Source organism: Oncorhynchus gorbuscha, linkage group LG23 (genome assembly GCF_021184085.1).
Source record: "Oncorhynchus gorbuscha isolate QuinsamMale2020 ecotype Even-year linkage group LG23, OgorEven_v1.0, whole genome shotgun sequence".
NCBI lineage: Eukaryota > Metazoa > Chordata > Actinopteri > Salmoniformes > Salmonidae > Oncorhynchus > Oncorhynchus gorbuscha.
Genome location: NC_060195.1, coordinates 69642790 through 69659352, shown reverse-complemented (window position 1 = coordinate 69659352; position 16563 = coordinate 69642790). Strand labels below are relative to the sequence as shown.

The window sequence follows — 16563 nt, the reverse complement described above, 5'->3', positions numbered from 1 at the left end:
GGACTATAATGGGACTCTATAATGGGACTCTATAATGGGACTCTATAATGGGACTATAATGGGACTCTATAATGGGACTATATTGGGACTCTATAATGGGACTCTATAATGGGACTCTATAATGGGACTCTATAACGACTCTATAATGGGACTCTATAATGGGACTCTATAATGGGACTCTATAATGGGACTCTATAACGACTCTATAATGGGACTCTATAATGGGACTCTATAATGGGACTCTATAACGACTCTATAATGGGACTCTATAATGGGACTCTATAATGGGACTCTATAATGGGACTCTATAACGACTCTATAATGGGACTCTATAATGGGACTCTATAATGGGACTCTATAATGGGACGTTATAATGGGACTCTATAATGTGACTCTATAATGGGACTCTATAATGGGACTCTATAATGGGACTCTATAATGGGACTCTATAATGGGACTCTATAACGACTCTATAATGGGACTCTATAATGGGACTCTATAATGGGACTCTATAATGGGACTCTATTCTGTATTATTACTGCATGGAAATGCAGATCTGTTTATCTGGAGCTGTAACACTGCTGGATCAGGTTATAAATACACAGGCTACCTATCAGAGCATAGAGATCATTACTGTACTACAGTAAACAGTCAGTTAGTGGGTGGAAGCCCATCATGACAGGCAGGTGAATGGGTGGTACAGACCTGGGGTACCCGGTGGGGAGCAGGAAGAGGGTGGTGGTGGAGGGTGTGTCCAGAGGGACAGGGGTGAGGAGGACTCGAGGGGGGAGGAAGGTGATGCTGGGGGGGTGAGGGGTGGCACTGAGAGACAGCACCCTGTAGGGGTGAGGGGCTCCCCCTCTCCTCCCCTCTCTCTCCTCCTGCCCCTCCTCAGACAGAAACAGAGGGAGGGACACCTCGATCTGACCCGCTGTCACTGGTAGAAAGAGTGAAGATGCAGAACAAAACACATTAAAAACACTTCCAGAACCTCCATGAAATCATTCAGTAGCAGCAGGACTCATCTAAACATAACGCCTGAACCTGAGTGGAGCAGAGGTCTAAGGCACTGAGGCGTCACTACAGACCCTGGTTCGATTACAGGCTGTATCACAACCGGCTGTGATTGGGAGTCCCATAGGGCGGCGCACAATTGTCCCAGAGTCGTCCAGGTTTGGCCGTCATTGTAAATAATAATTTGCTCTTAACTGACTTGTCATGTTAAATAAAATAAAGAACGATGAACTTTGGAGTGTTGTTATTATAATTATATTAACTGTCCACCAAAAGTGAGCTCTGAGGGTGAGGTGAGAGAGGGGTTAACCTGGTGGGACTCTCTCAGGAGAGAGGGAGACAGTGACAGACACACACTGCAATGGCTCCAGTGTCCCAGCGGTAGGACAGACAGTGAACAGTCCCTCATTGCTGCTGGTGCTACTGCCCCCTCCTGGTGTTACTGCAGCGCTGCAGTCAATCCTCCAGCTCACCCTCTTGTCAGACACGTTCCTCAGCTCTACGGTCTGGAGACAACAGATGAGAAGAGCTTCCAGCTGGTTGTAGCTCAGCCCAACAACACACAAACTGCCTCTCAGTTGGGAATATCAAGCTCTTTCTCTCTGCCAGCCATGAGAAACATCTGCCATTCAGAATCTACCTGCTTTAGTAGTTGGTGGAGTGGTGAGGTGACAGTAGCTACCTGAGTTTGTGAGGTAGCAGTGACTGAGCTAAAGGGCTCCAGATCAAACTGGAGACTTGATGGGGACATCTCCAGCGGGACACACAGGGCTGAGGGACACACAGGGACAGAATATCTTAAGTGCTAATTACACAGCTCCTAAACCATTCTTATCTTCAATCTATTGTCTCATCTCAGCTCCTAAAACACTCTTATCTTCAATCTATTGTCTTATCACAGCTCCTAAACCACTCTTATCTTCAACCTATTGTCTTATCTCAGCTCCTAAACCACTCTTATTTTCAACCTATTGTCTTATCTCAGCTCCTAAAACACTCTTATCTTCAACCTATTGTCTTTTCTCAGCTCCTAAACCAGTCTTATCTTCAACCTATTGTCTTATCACAGCTCCTAAACCACTCTTACCTTCAACCTATTGTCTTATCTCAGAGCACTATGGAATGCTGAGTGTGTAGTGTCATTACTGTCTAATATACTGCAGGGACAGAAACAACATAGCACATTGTGAGGTCATATGGAGTCTTACAAGTATTGGAAACAACGTTGGATGTGGATACAGTGGGAACAGGTAGGTCTGAGAGAGTGTGATTTCATTGATGTTTGTGGAAATGTATGTAAATGTTAAGTTGTTTCTTGTTTTTGTCTGTTGTTTGTTTCCTGTCAAGGAAAAGCAGCAAGAAAAGTTTTATAAAAAATAAATATATATATATTAAGTATACTGCAGGGACAGAACATCTCAGTCCATCTGTTCAGGCCAATGGTTCAGGCAGGCAACTGACACACTTTCTGACCCCGTATCTCCACCCCTCTAACCTGTGGCCTGCACCCTGCGTGATAGCGTCTCCATGGCGATGGGCAGCGGGCGCGGGGTGACGATGTGTTGGTCCCGGGAAGAGGAGGACTTGGGGACAGAGTTGGGAGGGTCGGAGGAGAAGGAAGAGGAGAAGGGAGGCATGCCCACACCGTTGACCGTCACAGGCAGGTTGAAGTCATACGCTGCCACCTGCAGGACAAACACAGGAACTACCGACTGATAGAGATGGGATGGGGTTTGGGTCAGTTCAGTTTGGTGTAATGGTGAGGTTAGGATCATGATTATGGTGGAGAGAACTTATCCTTGATGTCTCTGTGTTCAGGGAAAACATGTCTATTATAAACACAGATGTAGGTGGAGTACTGTGGAAGGTGGTTGATGTGTTAGTGATTAATAGACACAGATAGATGTAGGTGGAGTACTGTGGAAGGTGATTGATGTGTTAGTGATTAATAGACACAGATAGATGTAGGTGGAGTACTGTGGAAGGTGGTTGATATGTTAGTGATTAATAGACACAGATGTAGGTGGAGTACTGTGGAAGGTGGTTGATGTGTTAGTGATTAATAGACACAGATGTAGGTGGAGTACTGTGGAAGGTGGTTGATGTGTTAGTGATTAATAGACACAGATGTAGGTGGAGTACTGTGGAAGGTGGTTGATGTGTTAGTGATTAATAGACACAGATAGATGTAGGTGGAGTACTGTGGAAGGTGATTGATGTGTTAGTGATTAATAGACACAGATGTAGGTGGAGTACTGTGGAAGGTGGTTGATGTGTTAGTGATTAATAGACACAGATAGATGTAGGTGGAGTACTGTGGAAGGTGGTTGATGTGTTAGTGATTAATAGACACAGATAGATGTAGGTGGAGTACTGTGGAAGGTGGTTGATGTGTTAGTGATTAATAGACACAGATAGATGTAGGTGGAGTACTGTGGAAGGTGGTTGATGTGTTAGTGATTAATAGACACAGATGTAGGTGGAGTACTGTGGAAGGTGGTTGATGTGTTAGTGATTAATAGACACAGATGTAGGTGGAGTACTGTGGAAGGTGGTTGATGTGTTAGTGATTAATAGACACAGATAGATGTAGGTGGAGTACTGTGGAAGGTGGTTGATGTGTTAGTGATTAATAGACACAGATGTAGGTGGAGTACTGTGGAAGGTGGTTGATGTGTTAGTGATTAATAGACACAGATAGATGTAGGTGGAGTACTGTGGAAGGTGGTTGATGTGTTAGTGATTAATAGACACAGATAGATGTAGGTGGAGTACTGTGGAAGGTGGTTGATGTGTTAGTGATTAATAGACACAGATGTAGGTGGAGTACTGTGGAAGGTGGTTGATGTGCTGGTGATTAATAGACACAGATAGATGTAGGTGGAGTACTGTGGAAGGTGGCTGATGTGTTAGTGATTAATAGACACAGATGTAGGTGGAGTACTGTAGAAGGTGGTTGATGTGTTAGTGATTAATAGACACAGATGTAGGTGGAGTACTGTGGAAGGTGGTTGATGTGTTAGTGATTAATAGACACAGATAGATGTAGGTGGAGTACTGTGGAAGGTGGTTGATGTGTTAGTGATTAATAGACACAGATAGATGTAGGTGGAGTACTGTGGAAGGTGGTTGATATGTTAGTGATTAATAGACACAGATGTAGGTGGAGTACTGTGGAAGGTGGTTGATGTGTTAGTGATTAATAGACACAGATAGATGTAGGTGGAGTACTGTGGAAGGTGGTTGATGTGTTAGTGATTAATAGACACAGATGTAGGTGGAGTACTGTGGAAGGTGGTTGATGTGTTAGTGATTAATAGACACAGATGTAGGTGGAGTACTGTGGAAGGTGATTGATGTGTTAGTGATTAATAGACACAGATGTAGGTGGAGTACTGTGGAAGGTGGTTGATGTGTTAGTGATTAATAGACACAGATGTAGGTGGAGTACTGTGGAAGGTGGTTGATGTGTTAGTGATTAATAGACACAGATGTAGGTGGAGTACTGTGGAAGGTGGTTGATGTGTTAGTGATTAATAGACACAGATAGATGTAGGTGGAGTACTGTGGAAGGTGGTTGATGTGTTAGTGATTAATAGACACAGATGTAGGTGGAGTACTGTGGAAGGTGGTTGATGTGTTAGTGATTAATAGACACAGATGTAGGTGGAGTACTGTGGAAGGTGGTTGATGTGTTAGTGATTAATAGACACAGATAGATGTAGGTGGAGTACTGTGGAAGGTGGTTGATGTGTTAGTGATTAATAGACACAGATGTAGGTGGAGTACTGTGGAAGGTGATTGATGTGTTAGTGATTAATAGACACAGATAGATGTAGGTGGAGTACTGTGGAAGGTGGTTGAAGTGTTAGTGATTAATAGACACAGATAGATGTAGGTGGAGTACTGTGGAAGGTGGTTGATGTGTTAGTGATTAATAGACACAGATAGATGTAGGTGGAGTACTGTGGAAGGTGGTTGATGTGTTAGTGATTAATAGACACAGATAGATGTAGGTGGAGTACTGTGGAAGGTGGTTGATGTGTTAGTGATTAATAGACACAGATAGATGTAGGTGGAGTACTGTGGAAGGTGATTGATGTGTTGGTGATTAATAGACACAGATGTAGGTGGAGTACTGTGGAAGGTGGTTGATGTGTTAGTGATTAATAGACACAGATAGATGTAGGTGGAGTACTGTGGAAGGTGATTGATGTGTTAGTGATTAATAGACACAGATAGATGTAGGTGGAGTACTGTGGAAGGTGGTTGATGTGTTAGTGATTAATAGACACAGATGTAGGTGGAGTACTGTGGAAGGTGGTTGATGTGTTAGTGATTAATAGACACAGATGTAGGTGGAGTACTGTGGAAGGTGGTTGATGTGTTAGTGATTAATAGACACAGATGTAGGTGGAGTACTGTGGAAGGTGGTTGATGTGTTAGTGATTAATAGACACAGATGTAGGTGGAGTACTGTGGAAGGTGGTTGATGTGTTAGTGATTAATAGACACAGATGTAGGTGGAGTACTGTGGAAGGTGGTTGATGTGTTAGTGATTAATAGACACAGATAGATGTAGGTGGAGTACTGTGGAAGGTGGTTGATGTGTTAGTGATTAATAGACACAGATGTAGGTGGAGTACTGTGGAAGGTGGTTGATGTGCTGGTGATTAATAGGTGAAAATGAGTATAGATGAGGGATAATGAAAACAGAGGAGGGAGGACGGAGCCCTTACTTGTTTAGGGGAGAACACCAGGCAACACTGGGCAGTCTGCTGCCCCTGTAAATCCATCACAAACACGTCTGGCTCCTGGCTCGTACCTGCAGCACACCAACACCTGGCTCTCAATATTAGGCCTCCAGTTTAGTAATCCATACATCTAAATGGAACTAGGCTGACAGTTTATGATAGTCTATCTTCTCAGAGCATTTCAGTCACAGTCAATGTGTCTATCAATCAATCAATCAAATACCGACCTGCAGAGTGTGGAGGGAAGTGGATGGTGAAGTCAGTGTGTTCTGACAGGTCAAACTGGACCCGGGCCAGGGCAGAGGATCGGTTCCTCAGGGAGAACGGAACGCCACGACTGGAACCAGAATACACCCCGTGGAACAGGAAGGATTTCTGAGAGGAGGAGGAGGATAACAAAGATGAAGAGATGTTTCTGAGAGGAGGAGGATAACAAAGATGAAGAGATGTTTCTGAGAGGAGGAGGATAACAAAGATGAAGAGATGTTTCTGAGAGGAGGAGGATAACTAAGGTGGAGAGATGTTTCTGAGAAGAGGAGGAGGATAACTAAGATGGAGATATGTTTCTAAGAGGAGGAGGAGGATAACTAAGATGGAGAGATGTTTCTGAGAGGAGGAGGATAACTAAGATGGAGAGATGTTTCTGAGAGGAGGAGGATAAGAGATGTTTCTGAGAGGAGGAGGAGGATAAGAGATGTTTCTGAGAGGAGGAGGAGGATAAGAGATGTTTCTGAGAGGAGGAGGAGGATAAGAGATGTTTCTGAGAGGAGGAGGAGGATAAGAGATGTTTCTGAGAGGAGGAGGATAACTAAGATGGAGAGATGTTTCTAAGAGGAGGAGGAGGAGGATAACTAAGATGGAGAGATGTTTCTAAAACGAGGAGGATAACTAAGATGGAGAGATGTTTCTGACAGGAGGAGGAGGATAAGAGATGTTTCTGAGAAGAGGAGGAGGATAACTAAGATGGATAGATGTTTCTAAGAGGAGGAGGAGGAGGATAACTAAGATGGAGAGATGTTTCTGAGACGAGGAGGAGGATAACTAAGATGGAGAGATGTGTCTGAGAGGATGAGGATAAGAGATGTTTCTGAGAGGAGGAGGATAAGAGATGTTTCTGAGAGGAGGAGGAGGATAAGAGATGTTTCTGAGAGGAGGAGGATAAGAGATGTTTCTGAGAGGAGGAGGAGGATAAGAGATGTTTCTGAGAGGAGGAGGAGGATAAGAGATGTTTCTGAGAGGAGGAGGGGGATAAGAGATGTTTCTGAGAGGAGGAGGAGGATAAGAGATGTTTCTGAGAGGAGGAGGAGGATAAGAGATGTTTCTGAGAGGAGGAGGAGGATAAGAGATGTTTCTGAGAGGAGGAATAGTCTAAATATTTTACAGACTGAGTTGAATGTTTTGTTTTCTGACTGTGGCAAAAAAAAACTTGAACAGCTCAGCTCTGCTCTCCTCTGGGAGGATCCAGTTAAAAGATAGGGAGGATCCAGTTAAAGGAGAGGGAGGATCCAGTTAAAGGAGAGGGAGGATCCAGTTAAAGGAGAGGGAGGATCCAGTTAAAGGAGAGGGAGGATCCAGTTAAAGGAGAGGGAGGATCCAGTTAAAGGAGAGGGAGGATCCAGTTAAAGGAGAGGGAGGATCCAGTTGGATCCAGCTGTAAGCGTGGCCTGCCCTCTTCAAAGCCTGTGTGGCCCAGCAGCTCATTCTACAGAGCCCAGCAGCTCATTCTACAGAGCCCAGAAGCTCATTCTACAGAGCCCAGCAGCTCATTCTACAGAGCCCAGCAGCTCATTCTACAGAGCCCAGCAGCTCATTCTACAGAGCCCAGCAGCTCATTCTACAGAGCCCAGAAGCTCATTCTACAGAGCCCAGCAACTCATTCTACAGAGCCCAGCAGCTCATTCTACAGAGCCCAGCAACTCATTCTACAGAGCCCAGCAGCTCATTCTACAGAGCCCAGAAGCTCATTCTACAGAGCCCAGCAGCTCATTCTACAGAGCCCAGCAGCTCATTCTACAGAGCCCAGCAGCTCATTCTACAGAGCCCAGCAGCTCATTCTACAGAGCCCAGCAGCTCATTCTACAGAGCCCAGCAGCTCATTCTACAGAGCCCAGCAGCTCATTCTACAGAGCCCAGCAGCTCATTCTACAGAGCCCAGCAGCTCATTCTACAGAGCCCAGCAGCTCATTCTACAGAGCCCAGCAGCTCATTCTACAGAGCCCAGCAGCTCATTCTACAGAGCCCAGCAGCTCATTCTACAGAGCCCAGCTAAGGGGCTGAGACAAACACTCCAAAGGAAAACATGTCAATTCTGATTTTTTTTTTAAAGAACTCGCCATTGCCAAAAGGAAAAAGGACTACTCACACACACAAAGTTGTCTATTTTTGTGTGTGAACCACCTGCTCATTTCAAGGCAGTGAACACCACCACATTCATCTGGTTCTGTTGGAAAAGGGGTTTCCATTCATTTCAAGGCAGGAAGCAGCAGACTTTGTTGTTATGATGAATTGGTACGGATTGTTTGTTTTCTACAACTCAGCAGAAAAGGACTAGAGACTCTGCTGTAGTGTGTTCCTGACAGGGCATATTCAGGACACGCTGTTATGCTCTGCTGTAGTGTGTGTTTTGTACACACACACACACACACACACACACACACACACACACACACACACACACACACACACACACACACACACACACACACACACACACACACACACAGACACACAGACAGACAGACAGACAGACAGACAGACAGACAGACAGACAGACAGACAGACAGACAGACAGACAGACAGACAGACACACACAGACACACACACACACACACACACACACACACACACACACACACACACACACACACACACACACACACACACACACACACACACACACACACACACACACACACACACACACACACACACACACACACACACACACACACACACAGACACACACACACACACACACACACACAGACACACACAGTGGCAAGAAAAAGTATGTGAACACTTTGGAATGACCTGGATTTCTGAATAAATTGGTCATCACATTTGATCTGATCTTCATCTAGGTCACAACAACAGACAACACAGTCTGCTTAAACTAATAACACACCAATTATTGTATTTTTCTTGTCCATATTGATTACATCATTTAAACATTCACAGTGTAGGTTGGAAAAGGTATGTGAACCCCCAGGCTAATGACTTCTCCAAAAGATAATTGGAGTCAGGGGTCAGCTAACCTGGAGACCAATCAATGAGATGAGTTTGGAGATGTTGGTTAGAGCTGCCCTGTCCTATAAAAACACTCACAAAATGTGAGTTTGCTATTCACAAGAAGCATTGCCTGATGGGAACCATGTCTCGAACAAGAGAGATCTCAGAAGAACTCAGATTTAGAATTGTTGACCTGCATAAAGCTGGAAAGGGTTACAAAAGTATCTCTAAAAGTCTTGATGTTCATCAGTTCACGGTAAGACAAATAGTTTATAAATGGAGAAAGTTCAGCACTGTTGCTACTCTCCCTAGGAGTGGCCGTCCTGCAAAGATTACTGCAAGAGCACAGCGCAGAATGCTCAATGAGGTTAAGAAGAATCCTAGAGTGTCAGCTAAAGACTTTCAGAAATCTCTGGAACATGCTAACATCTCTGTTGACGAGTCTACGATACGTAAAACACTAAACAAGAATGGTGTTCATGGGAGGACTCCACTGAAGAAGCCACTGCTGTCCAAAAAAACAATGACATGAACTCACCACGTTGATGTTCACCAGGGGGTTGACATATGAACTCACCACGTTGATGTTCACCAGGGGGGGGGGGTTGACATATGAACTCACCACGTTGATGTTCACCAGGGGGGGCTCCACATATGAACTCACCACATTGATGTCCACCAGGGGGCTCCACATATGAACTCACCACATTGATGTCCACCAGGGGGGGCTCGACAGACCCGCCCACTCTCAGCTCCAGAGATTTCATGTTCCTTAGAGCTATCTGCAACACACACACCTCGTTAGACAAGCTCATCCATCATGACTATCTGGGTTTCTGAAATAATGACAGATAAGACTAGAGGTTATTTAGGTTTCTGAAATAATGACAGATAAGACTAGAGGTTATTTAGGGTTCTGAAATAATGACAGATAAGACTAGAGGTTATTTAGGGTTCTGAAATAATGACAGATAAGACTAGAGGTTATTTAGGTTTCTGAAATAATGACAGATAAGACTAGAGGTTATTTAGGGTTCTGAAATAATGACAGATAAGACTAGAGGTTATTTAGGTTTCTGAAATAATGACAGATAAGACTAGAGGTTATTTAGGGTTCTGAAATAATGACAGATAAGACTAGAGGTTATTTAGGTTTCTGAAATAATGACAGATAAGACTAGAGGTTATTTAGGTTTCTGAAATAATGACAGATAAGACTAGAGGTTATTTAGGGTTCAGAAATAATGACAGATAAGACTAGAGGTTATTTAGGTTTCTGAAATAATGACAGATAAGACTAGAGGTTATTTAGGGTTCTGAAATAATGACAGATAAGACTAGAGGTTATTTAGGTTTCTGAAATAATGACAGATAAGACTAGAGGTTATTTAGGTTTCTGAAATAATGACAGATAAGACTAGAGGTTATAATTGTCTAATCTACTGTAGTTGCCTAATCTACTGTAGGTTTCTAATCTACTGTAGGTGTCTAATCTACTGTAGGTGTCTAATCTATTGTAGGTGTCTAATCTACTGTAGTTGTCTAATCTATTGTAGGTGTCTAATCTACTGTAGGTGTCTAATCTATTGTAGGTGTCTAATCTACTGTAGGTGTCTAATCTATTGTAGGTGTCTAATCTACTGTAGTTGTCTAATCTACTGTAGGTGTCTAATCTACTGTAGGTGTCTAATCTACTGTAGGTGTCTAATCTACTGTAGGTCTACATTGTCTTTCCACATGTTTGAGACTTTATAATATGTTGTGTGTTTGTAGAGACTATAATATGTTGTGTGTTTGTAGAGACTTTATAATATGTTGTGTGTTTGTACAGACTTTATAATATGTTGTGTGTTTGTAGAGACTTTATGATATGTTGTGTGTTTGTCGAGACTATAATATGTTGTGTGTTTGTACAGACTTTATGATATGTTGTGTTTTTGTACAGACTTTATAATATGTTGTGTTTTTGTACAGACTTTATAATATGTTGTGTGTTTGTACAGACTTTATGATATGTTGTGTGTTTGTACAGACTTTATAATATGCTGTGTGTTTGTAGAGACTTTATGATATGTTGTGTGTTTGTAGAGACTTTATGATATGTTGTGTGTTTGTACAGACTTTATAATATGCTGTGTGTTTGTAGAGACATTATAATATGTTGTGTGTTTGTAGGAACTTTATAATATGTTGTGTGTTTGTACAGACTTTATAATATGTTGTGTGTTTGTACAGACTTTATAATATGTTGTGTGTTTGTACAGACTTTATAATATGTTGTGTGTTTGTAGGGACTTTATAATATGTTGTGTGTTTGTACAGACTTTATAATATGTTGTGTGTTTGTAGGAACTTTATAATATGTTGTGTGTTTGTACAGACTTTATAATATGTTGTGTGTTTGTACAGACTTTATAATATGTTGTGTGTTTGTAGGAACTTTATAATATGTTGTGTGTTTGTACAGACTTTATAATATGCTGTGTGTTTGTACAGACTTTATAATATGTTGTGTGTTTGTACAGACTTTATAATATGTTGTGTGTTTGTACAGACTTTATAATATGTTGTGTGTTTGTAGGAACTTTATAATATGTTGTGTGTTTGTACAGACTTTATAATATGCTGTGTGTTTGTAGAGACTTTATAATATGTTGTGTGTTTGTAGGAACTTTATAATATGTTGTGTGTTTGTACAGACTTTATAATATGTTGTGTGTTTGTAGGAACTTTATAATATGTTGTGTGTTTGTACAGACTTTATGATATGTTGTGTGTTTGTAGGGACTTTATAATATGTTGTGTGTTTGTACAGACTTTATAATATGTTGTGTGTTTGTACAGACTTTATAATATGTTGTGTGTTTGTACAGACTTTATAATATGTTGTGTGTTTGTAGGAACTTTATAATATGTTGTGTGTTTGTACAGACTTTATAATATGTTGTGTGTTTGTACAGACTTTATAATATGTTGTGTGTTTGTACAGACTTTATAATATGTTGTGTGTTTGTACAGACTTTATAATATGTTGTGTGTTTGTACAGACTTTATAATATGTTGTGTGTCTGTTTCCTTCACCTCCACTCTGGTGTCAAACTTCATGACAGCTCCGGGGTTGAGGTGCACCTGGACCTCTGCCTGCCCCCACAGGTACCACACCCTCGGTGGGGGTCACCACCATGCCAGGCAGGGGGTACACGTCCAACACCTGATACCCCCACACACACACACACACACACAAACACACACACACACAAACACACACACACACACACACAAATGCGCTATACCTCTATAAAACACACACACAAGTATAAACGGTACAAAGACCTGGTGTGGAGTGTGTACCTGGAAGTAGGCATGGTTGTGTCCTGTGTTGTGTAGCGTTGCGGTCCTGACGGAGGAAGATGAGAGGTACTGATCCAAACACCAGATGTTTCTCAGACAGCTGCACACTGGATGAACCAAGCTGGAGGGAGGGGAATGGGATCTCTCTCTCCATTAACAATCACAGGAACCTCAACTACAGAAACACACAGATACACACACACACCTTGGCCAGACATCGTAGCTGTGCGGTGTTTCCCTGGTGAACACACAGGTCAAACTGTCCCTCCAGAGGAGAGGAGAAAGAGGGATGCCACATCACCTCACAGTCTAACTCCTGTACGCCTCCACAGTACCTGGCAGAGAGAAGAGGAGGGAGAGAGAGAGAGAGAGAGAGAGAGGGGGGGTCAGGGAGGGAGGAAAGAGAGGGAGAGAGAGAGAGAGAGAGAGAGAGAGAGAGAGAGAGAGAGAGAGAGAGAGAGAGAGAGAGAGAGAGAGAGAGAGAGAGAGAGAGAGAGAGAGAGAGAGAGAGAGAGAGAGAGAGAGAGAGAGAGAGAGAGAGAGAGAGAGAGAGGGAGAGTCAGAGGAGGGAGGGAGAGGGAAGAGAGAGGGAGAGAGAGAGAGAGAGAGAGAGAGAGAGAGAGAGAGAGAGAGAGAGAGAGAGAGAGAGAGAGAGAGAGTGGGTGGGTGGGTGGGTGGGTGGGAGAGAATGAGAGAGAGGGAGAGAGAGAGAGGGAGAGGGAGAGAGAGAGAGAGAGAGAGAGAGAGGGAGACGGGGGGGTTGAGAGAGAGAGAGTGAGGGAGGGAGAGAGAGGGTGGGAGGAGAGAGAGAGAGGGAGGGTGGTAGGGAGAGAAAGGGAGGGAGAGAGAGGGAGGGTGGTAGGGAGAGAAAGGGAGGGAGAGAGAGCGATACTAGAGGCACGTACATCCCGTACAGTACATATAGAAGACTAGACTACAGTACATATAGAAGACTAGACTACAGTACATCACCATGCAGTACATATAGAAGACTAGACTACAGTACATATAGAAGACTAGATTACAGTACATATAGAAGACTAGACTACAGTACATATAGAAGACTAGACTACAGTACATATAGAAGACTAGACTACAGTACATCACCATGCAGTACATATAGAAGACTAGACTACAGTACATATAGAAGACTAGACTACAGTACATCACCATGCAGTACATATAGAAGACTAGACTACAGTACATATAGAAGACTAGACTACAGTACATATAGAATACTAGACTACAGTACATATAGAAGACTAGACTACAGTACATATAGAAGACTAGACTACAGTACATATAGAAGACTAGACTACAGTACATATAGAAGACTAGACTACAGAACATATAGAAGACTAGACTACAGAACATATAGAAGACTAGACTACAGAACATATAGAAGACTAGACTACAGTACATATAGAAGACTAGACTACAGAACATATAGAAGACTAGACTACAGTACATCACCATGCAGTACATATAGAAGACTAGACTACAGAACATATAGAAGACTAGACTACAGTACACCACCATACAGTACATATAGAAGACTAGACTACAGTACACCACCATACAGTACATATAGAAGACTAGACTACAGTACATCACCATGCAGTACATATAGAAGACTAGACTACAGTACACCACCATACAGTACATATAGAAGACTAGACTACAGTACACCACCATACAGTACATATAGAAGACTAGACTACAGTACATCACCATGCAGTACATATAGAAGACTAGACTACAGTACACCACCATACAGTACATATAGAAGACTAGACTACAGTACATATAGAAGACTAGACTACAGTACATATAGAAGACTAGACTACAGTACATATAGAAGACTAGACTACAGTACATATAGAAGACTAGACTACAGTACATCACCATGCAGTACATATAGAAGACTAGACTACAGTACATATAGAAGACTAGACTACAGTACATCACCATACAGTACATATAGAAGACTAGACTACAGAACATATAGAAGACTAGACTACAGTACACCACCATACAGAACATATAGAAGACTAGACTACAGTACACCACCATACAGTACATATAGAAGACTAGACTACAGTACACCACCATACAGTACATATAGAAGACTCAACTACAGTACATCACCATACAGTACATATAGAAGACTAGACTACAGTACATATAGAATACTAGACTCTAGAACATATAGAAGACTAGACTACAGTACATCACCATACAGTACATATAGAAGACTAGACTACAGTACATCACCATACAGAACATATAAAAGACTAGACTACAGTACATTGCCATACAGAACATATAGAAGACTACAGTAGTGTGTGGTTTTGATAAGGCCCAGAGCAACAGCCTACCTGTGGCTGGGCGTATGGAGAAGGCCAGGCCCGTCTCTGTGATGATGGGCCTCCAGGTGAAGTCAGCCGGGTGGTTCCTGGGGTTGACCAGGGTCACAGTACCCCTGTAGCCCGACTGGGCCAGGTAGCTGGGGGAAGGGGACAGGACCACCTGGCTCTGGGACAGCTGGAGGACCACAGGGACCAGCTGGGACTGAACCAGGACATGGCTTCGGTGATGACTATTCACCGTGTAGGAGATTGACCTGGGAGAGGGAGATGGAATCTACCAGTCAAATGTCAGCCAGACAGTCAGTTAATCAATCAATAAGAATTGGACTCGATTTGTTTTGTCAATTATCCATTTAGGAAACCTCTATATATAAAGAGAGAGAGAGATCGAGAGCGAGAGCAAGAGAGATCGAGAGCAAGAGAGAGAGAGCGAGAGCAAGAGAGCGAGAGCAAGAGAGAGAGAGACAGAGAGAGAGAGAGAGAGAGAGAGAGAGAGAGAGAGAGAGAGAGAGAGAGAGAGAGAAAGAGAAAAAGAGAGAGAGAGAGAGAGAGAGAGAGAGAGAGAGAGAGAGAGAGAGAGAGAGAGAGAGAGAGAGAGAGAGAGAAAGAGAGAAAGAGACAGAGAGAGAGAGAGAGAGAGAGAGAGAGAGAGAGAGAGAGAGAGAGAGAGAGAGAGAGAGAGAGAGAGAGAGACAGAGAAAGAGAGAGAGAGAGAGAGAGAGAGAGAGAGAGAGAGAGAGAGAGAGAGAGAGAGAGAGACAGACAAACAGCCACACACAGAGTGACTAACTTGTGGAACTTTCCCAGCTTGGTGCTCTCTAAGACGAGGGGCAGGGTGGCTCTGGAGAGGGGAGGCAGGACGTGGGACAGGGGCTGGAGCGCTGCAGCTCAGGACAGCAGTCTAACTCCAGCTGCACCCACACATACACCTGCAGGTTGTTCACCAGGTCCAGGTTCCTCACACACACTGAGGCCACACACCTCACCAAAATCTATTAAGGACGGGCCTGGAAGGGGAGGAGGGGAAACCAAACTCTGATTCACATCTTTAAAATGCTACTTTTGTGAATATTCTCTTCATCAGCCATGGGAGGGACAAGAGGGCTTAAGATTCCTAATGCAAACAAAGACTGCATGCGTTTCTCACCTATGACTACTTGGTGGAGCTGCTGAACTGTCAGGGTGCGACTGCAGTCTGCCACCTCCTGGTTGGTGGAGGGTAGTGCATTGATGCCCTCTGTCACCTGGACAGCAGAGGGTTAAAGAATGATCGAGACAGAGGAATTCCATACAGTCAGATACAGAATGATAGAGACAGAGGAATTCCATACAGTCAGATACAGAATGATAGAGACAGAGGAATTCCATACAGTCAGATACAGAATGATAGAGACAGAGGAATTCCATACAGTCAGATACAGAATGATAGAGACAGAGGAATTCCATACAGTCAGATACAGAATGATAGAGACAGAGGAATTCCATACAGTCAGTCAGGAAACACCAGATACAGAATGATAAAGGGAGGGGGATTGCAGACAGTCAGTCAGGAAACACCAGATACAGAATGATAAAGGGAGGGGATTGCAGACAGTCAGTCAGGAAACACCAGATACAGAATGATAAAGGGAGGGGATTGCAGACAGTCAGGAAACACCAGATACAGAATGATAAAAGGAGGGGATGGCAGACAGTCAGGAAACACCAGATACAGAATGATAAAGGGGGGGATTGCAGACAGTCAGGAAACACCAGATACAGAATGATAAAGGGAGGGGATTGCAGACAGTTAGGAAACACTAGATACAGAATGATAAAGGGAGGGGATTGCAGACAGTCAGTCAGGA

General features: G+C 43.2%; 1 protein-coding gene across 1 annotated transcript; it reads right to left on the bottom strand.

The window, feature by feature from the left end:
- Positions 1-2163: 2163 nt before the first annotated feature.
- On the bottom strand, positions 2164-15804 carry LOC124010744 (cilia- and flagella-associated protein 47-like). Its single transcript, XM_046323386.1, has 10 exons — positions 15777-15804; positions 15507-15597; positions 14726-14970; positions 12348-12393; positions 12078-12159; positions 9701-9778; positions 5996-6143; positions 5754-5839; positions 2510-2699; positions 2164-2171 (listed from the first exon to the last, which is right to left on the bottom strand). The coding sequence occupies exons 1-10, from the start codon at positions 15802-15804 to the stop codon at positions 2164-2166; spliced, it is 1002 nt and encodes a 333-aa protein (XP_046179342.1).
- Positions 15805-16563: the final 759 nt, after the last annotated feature.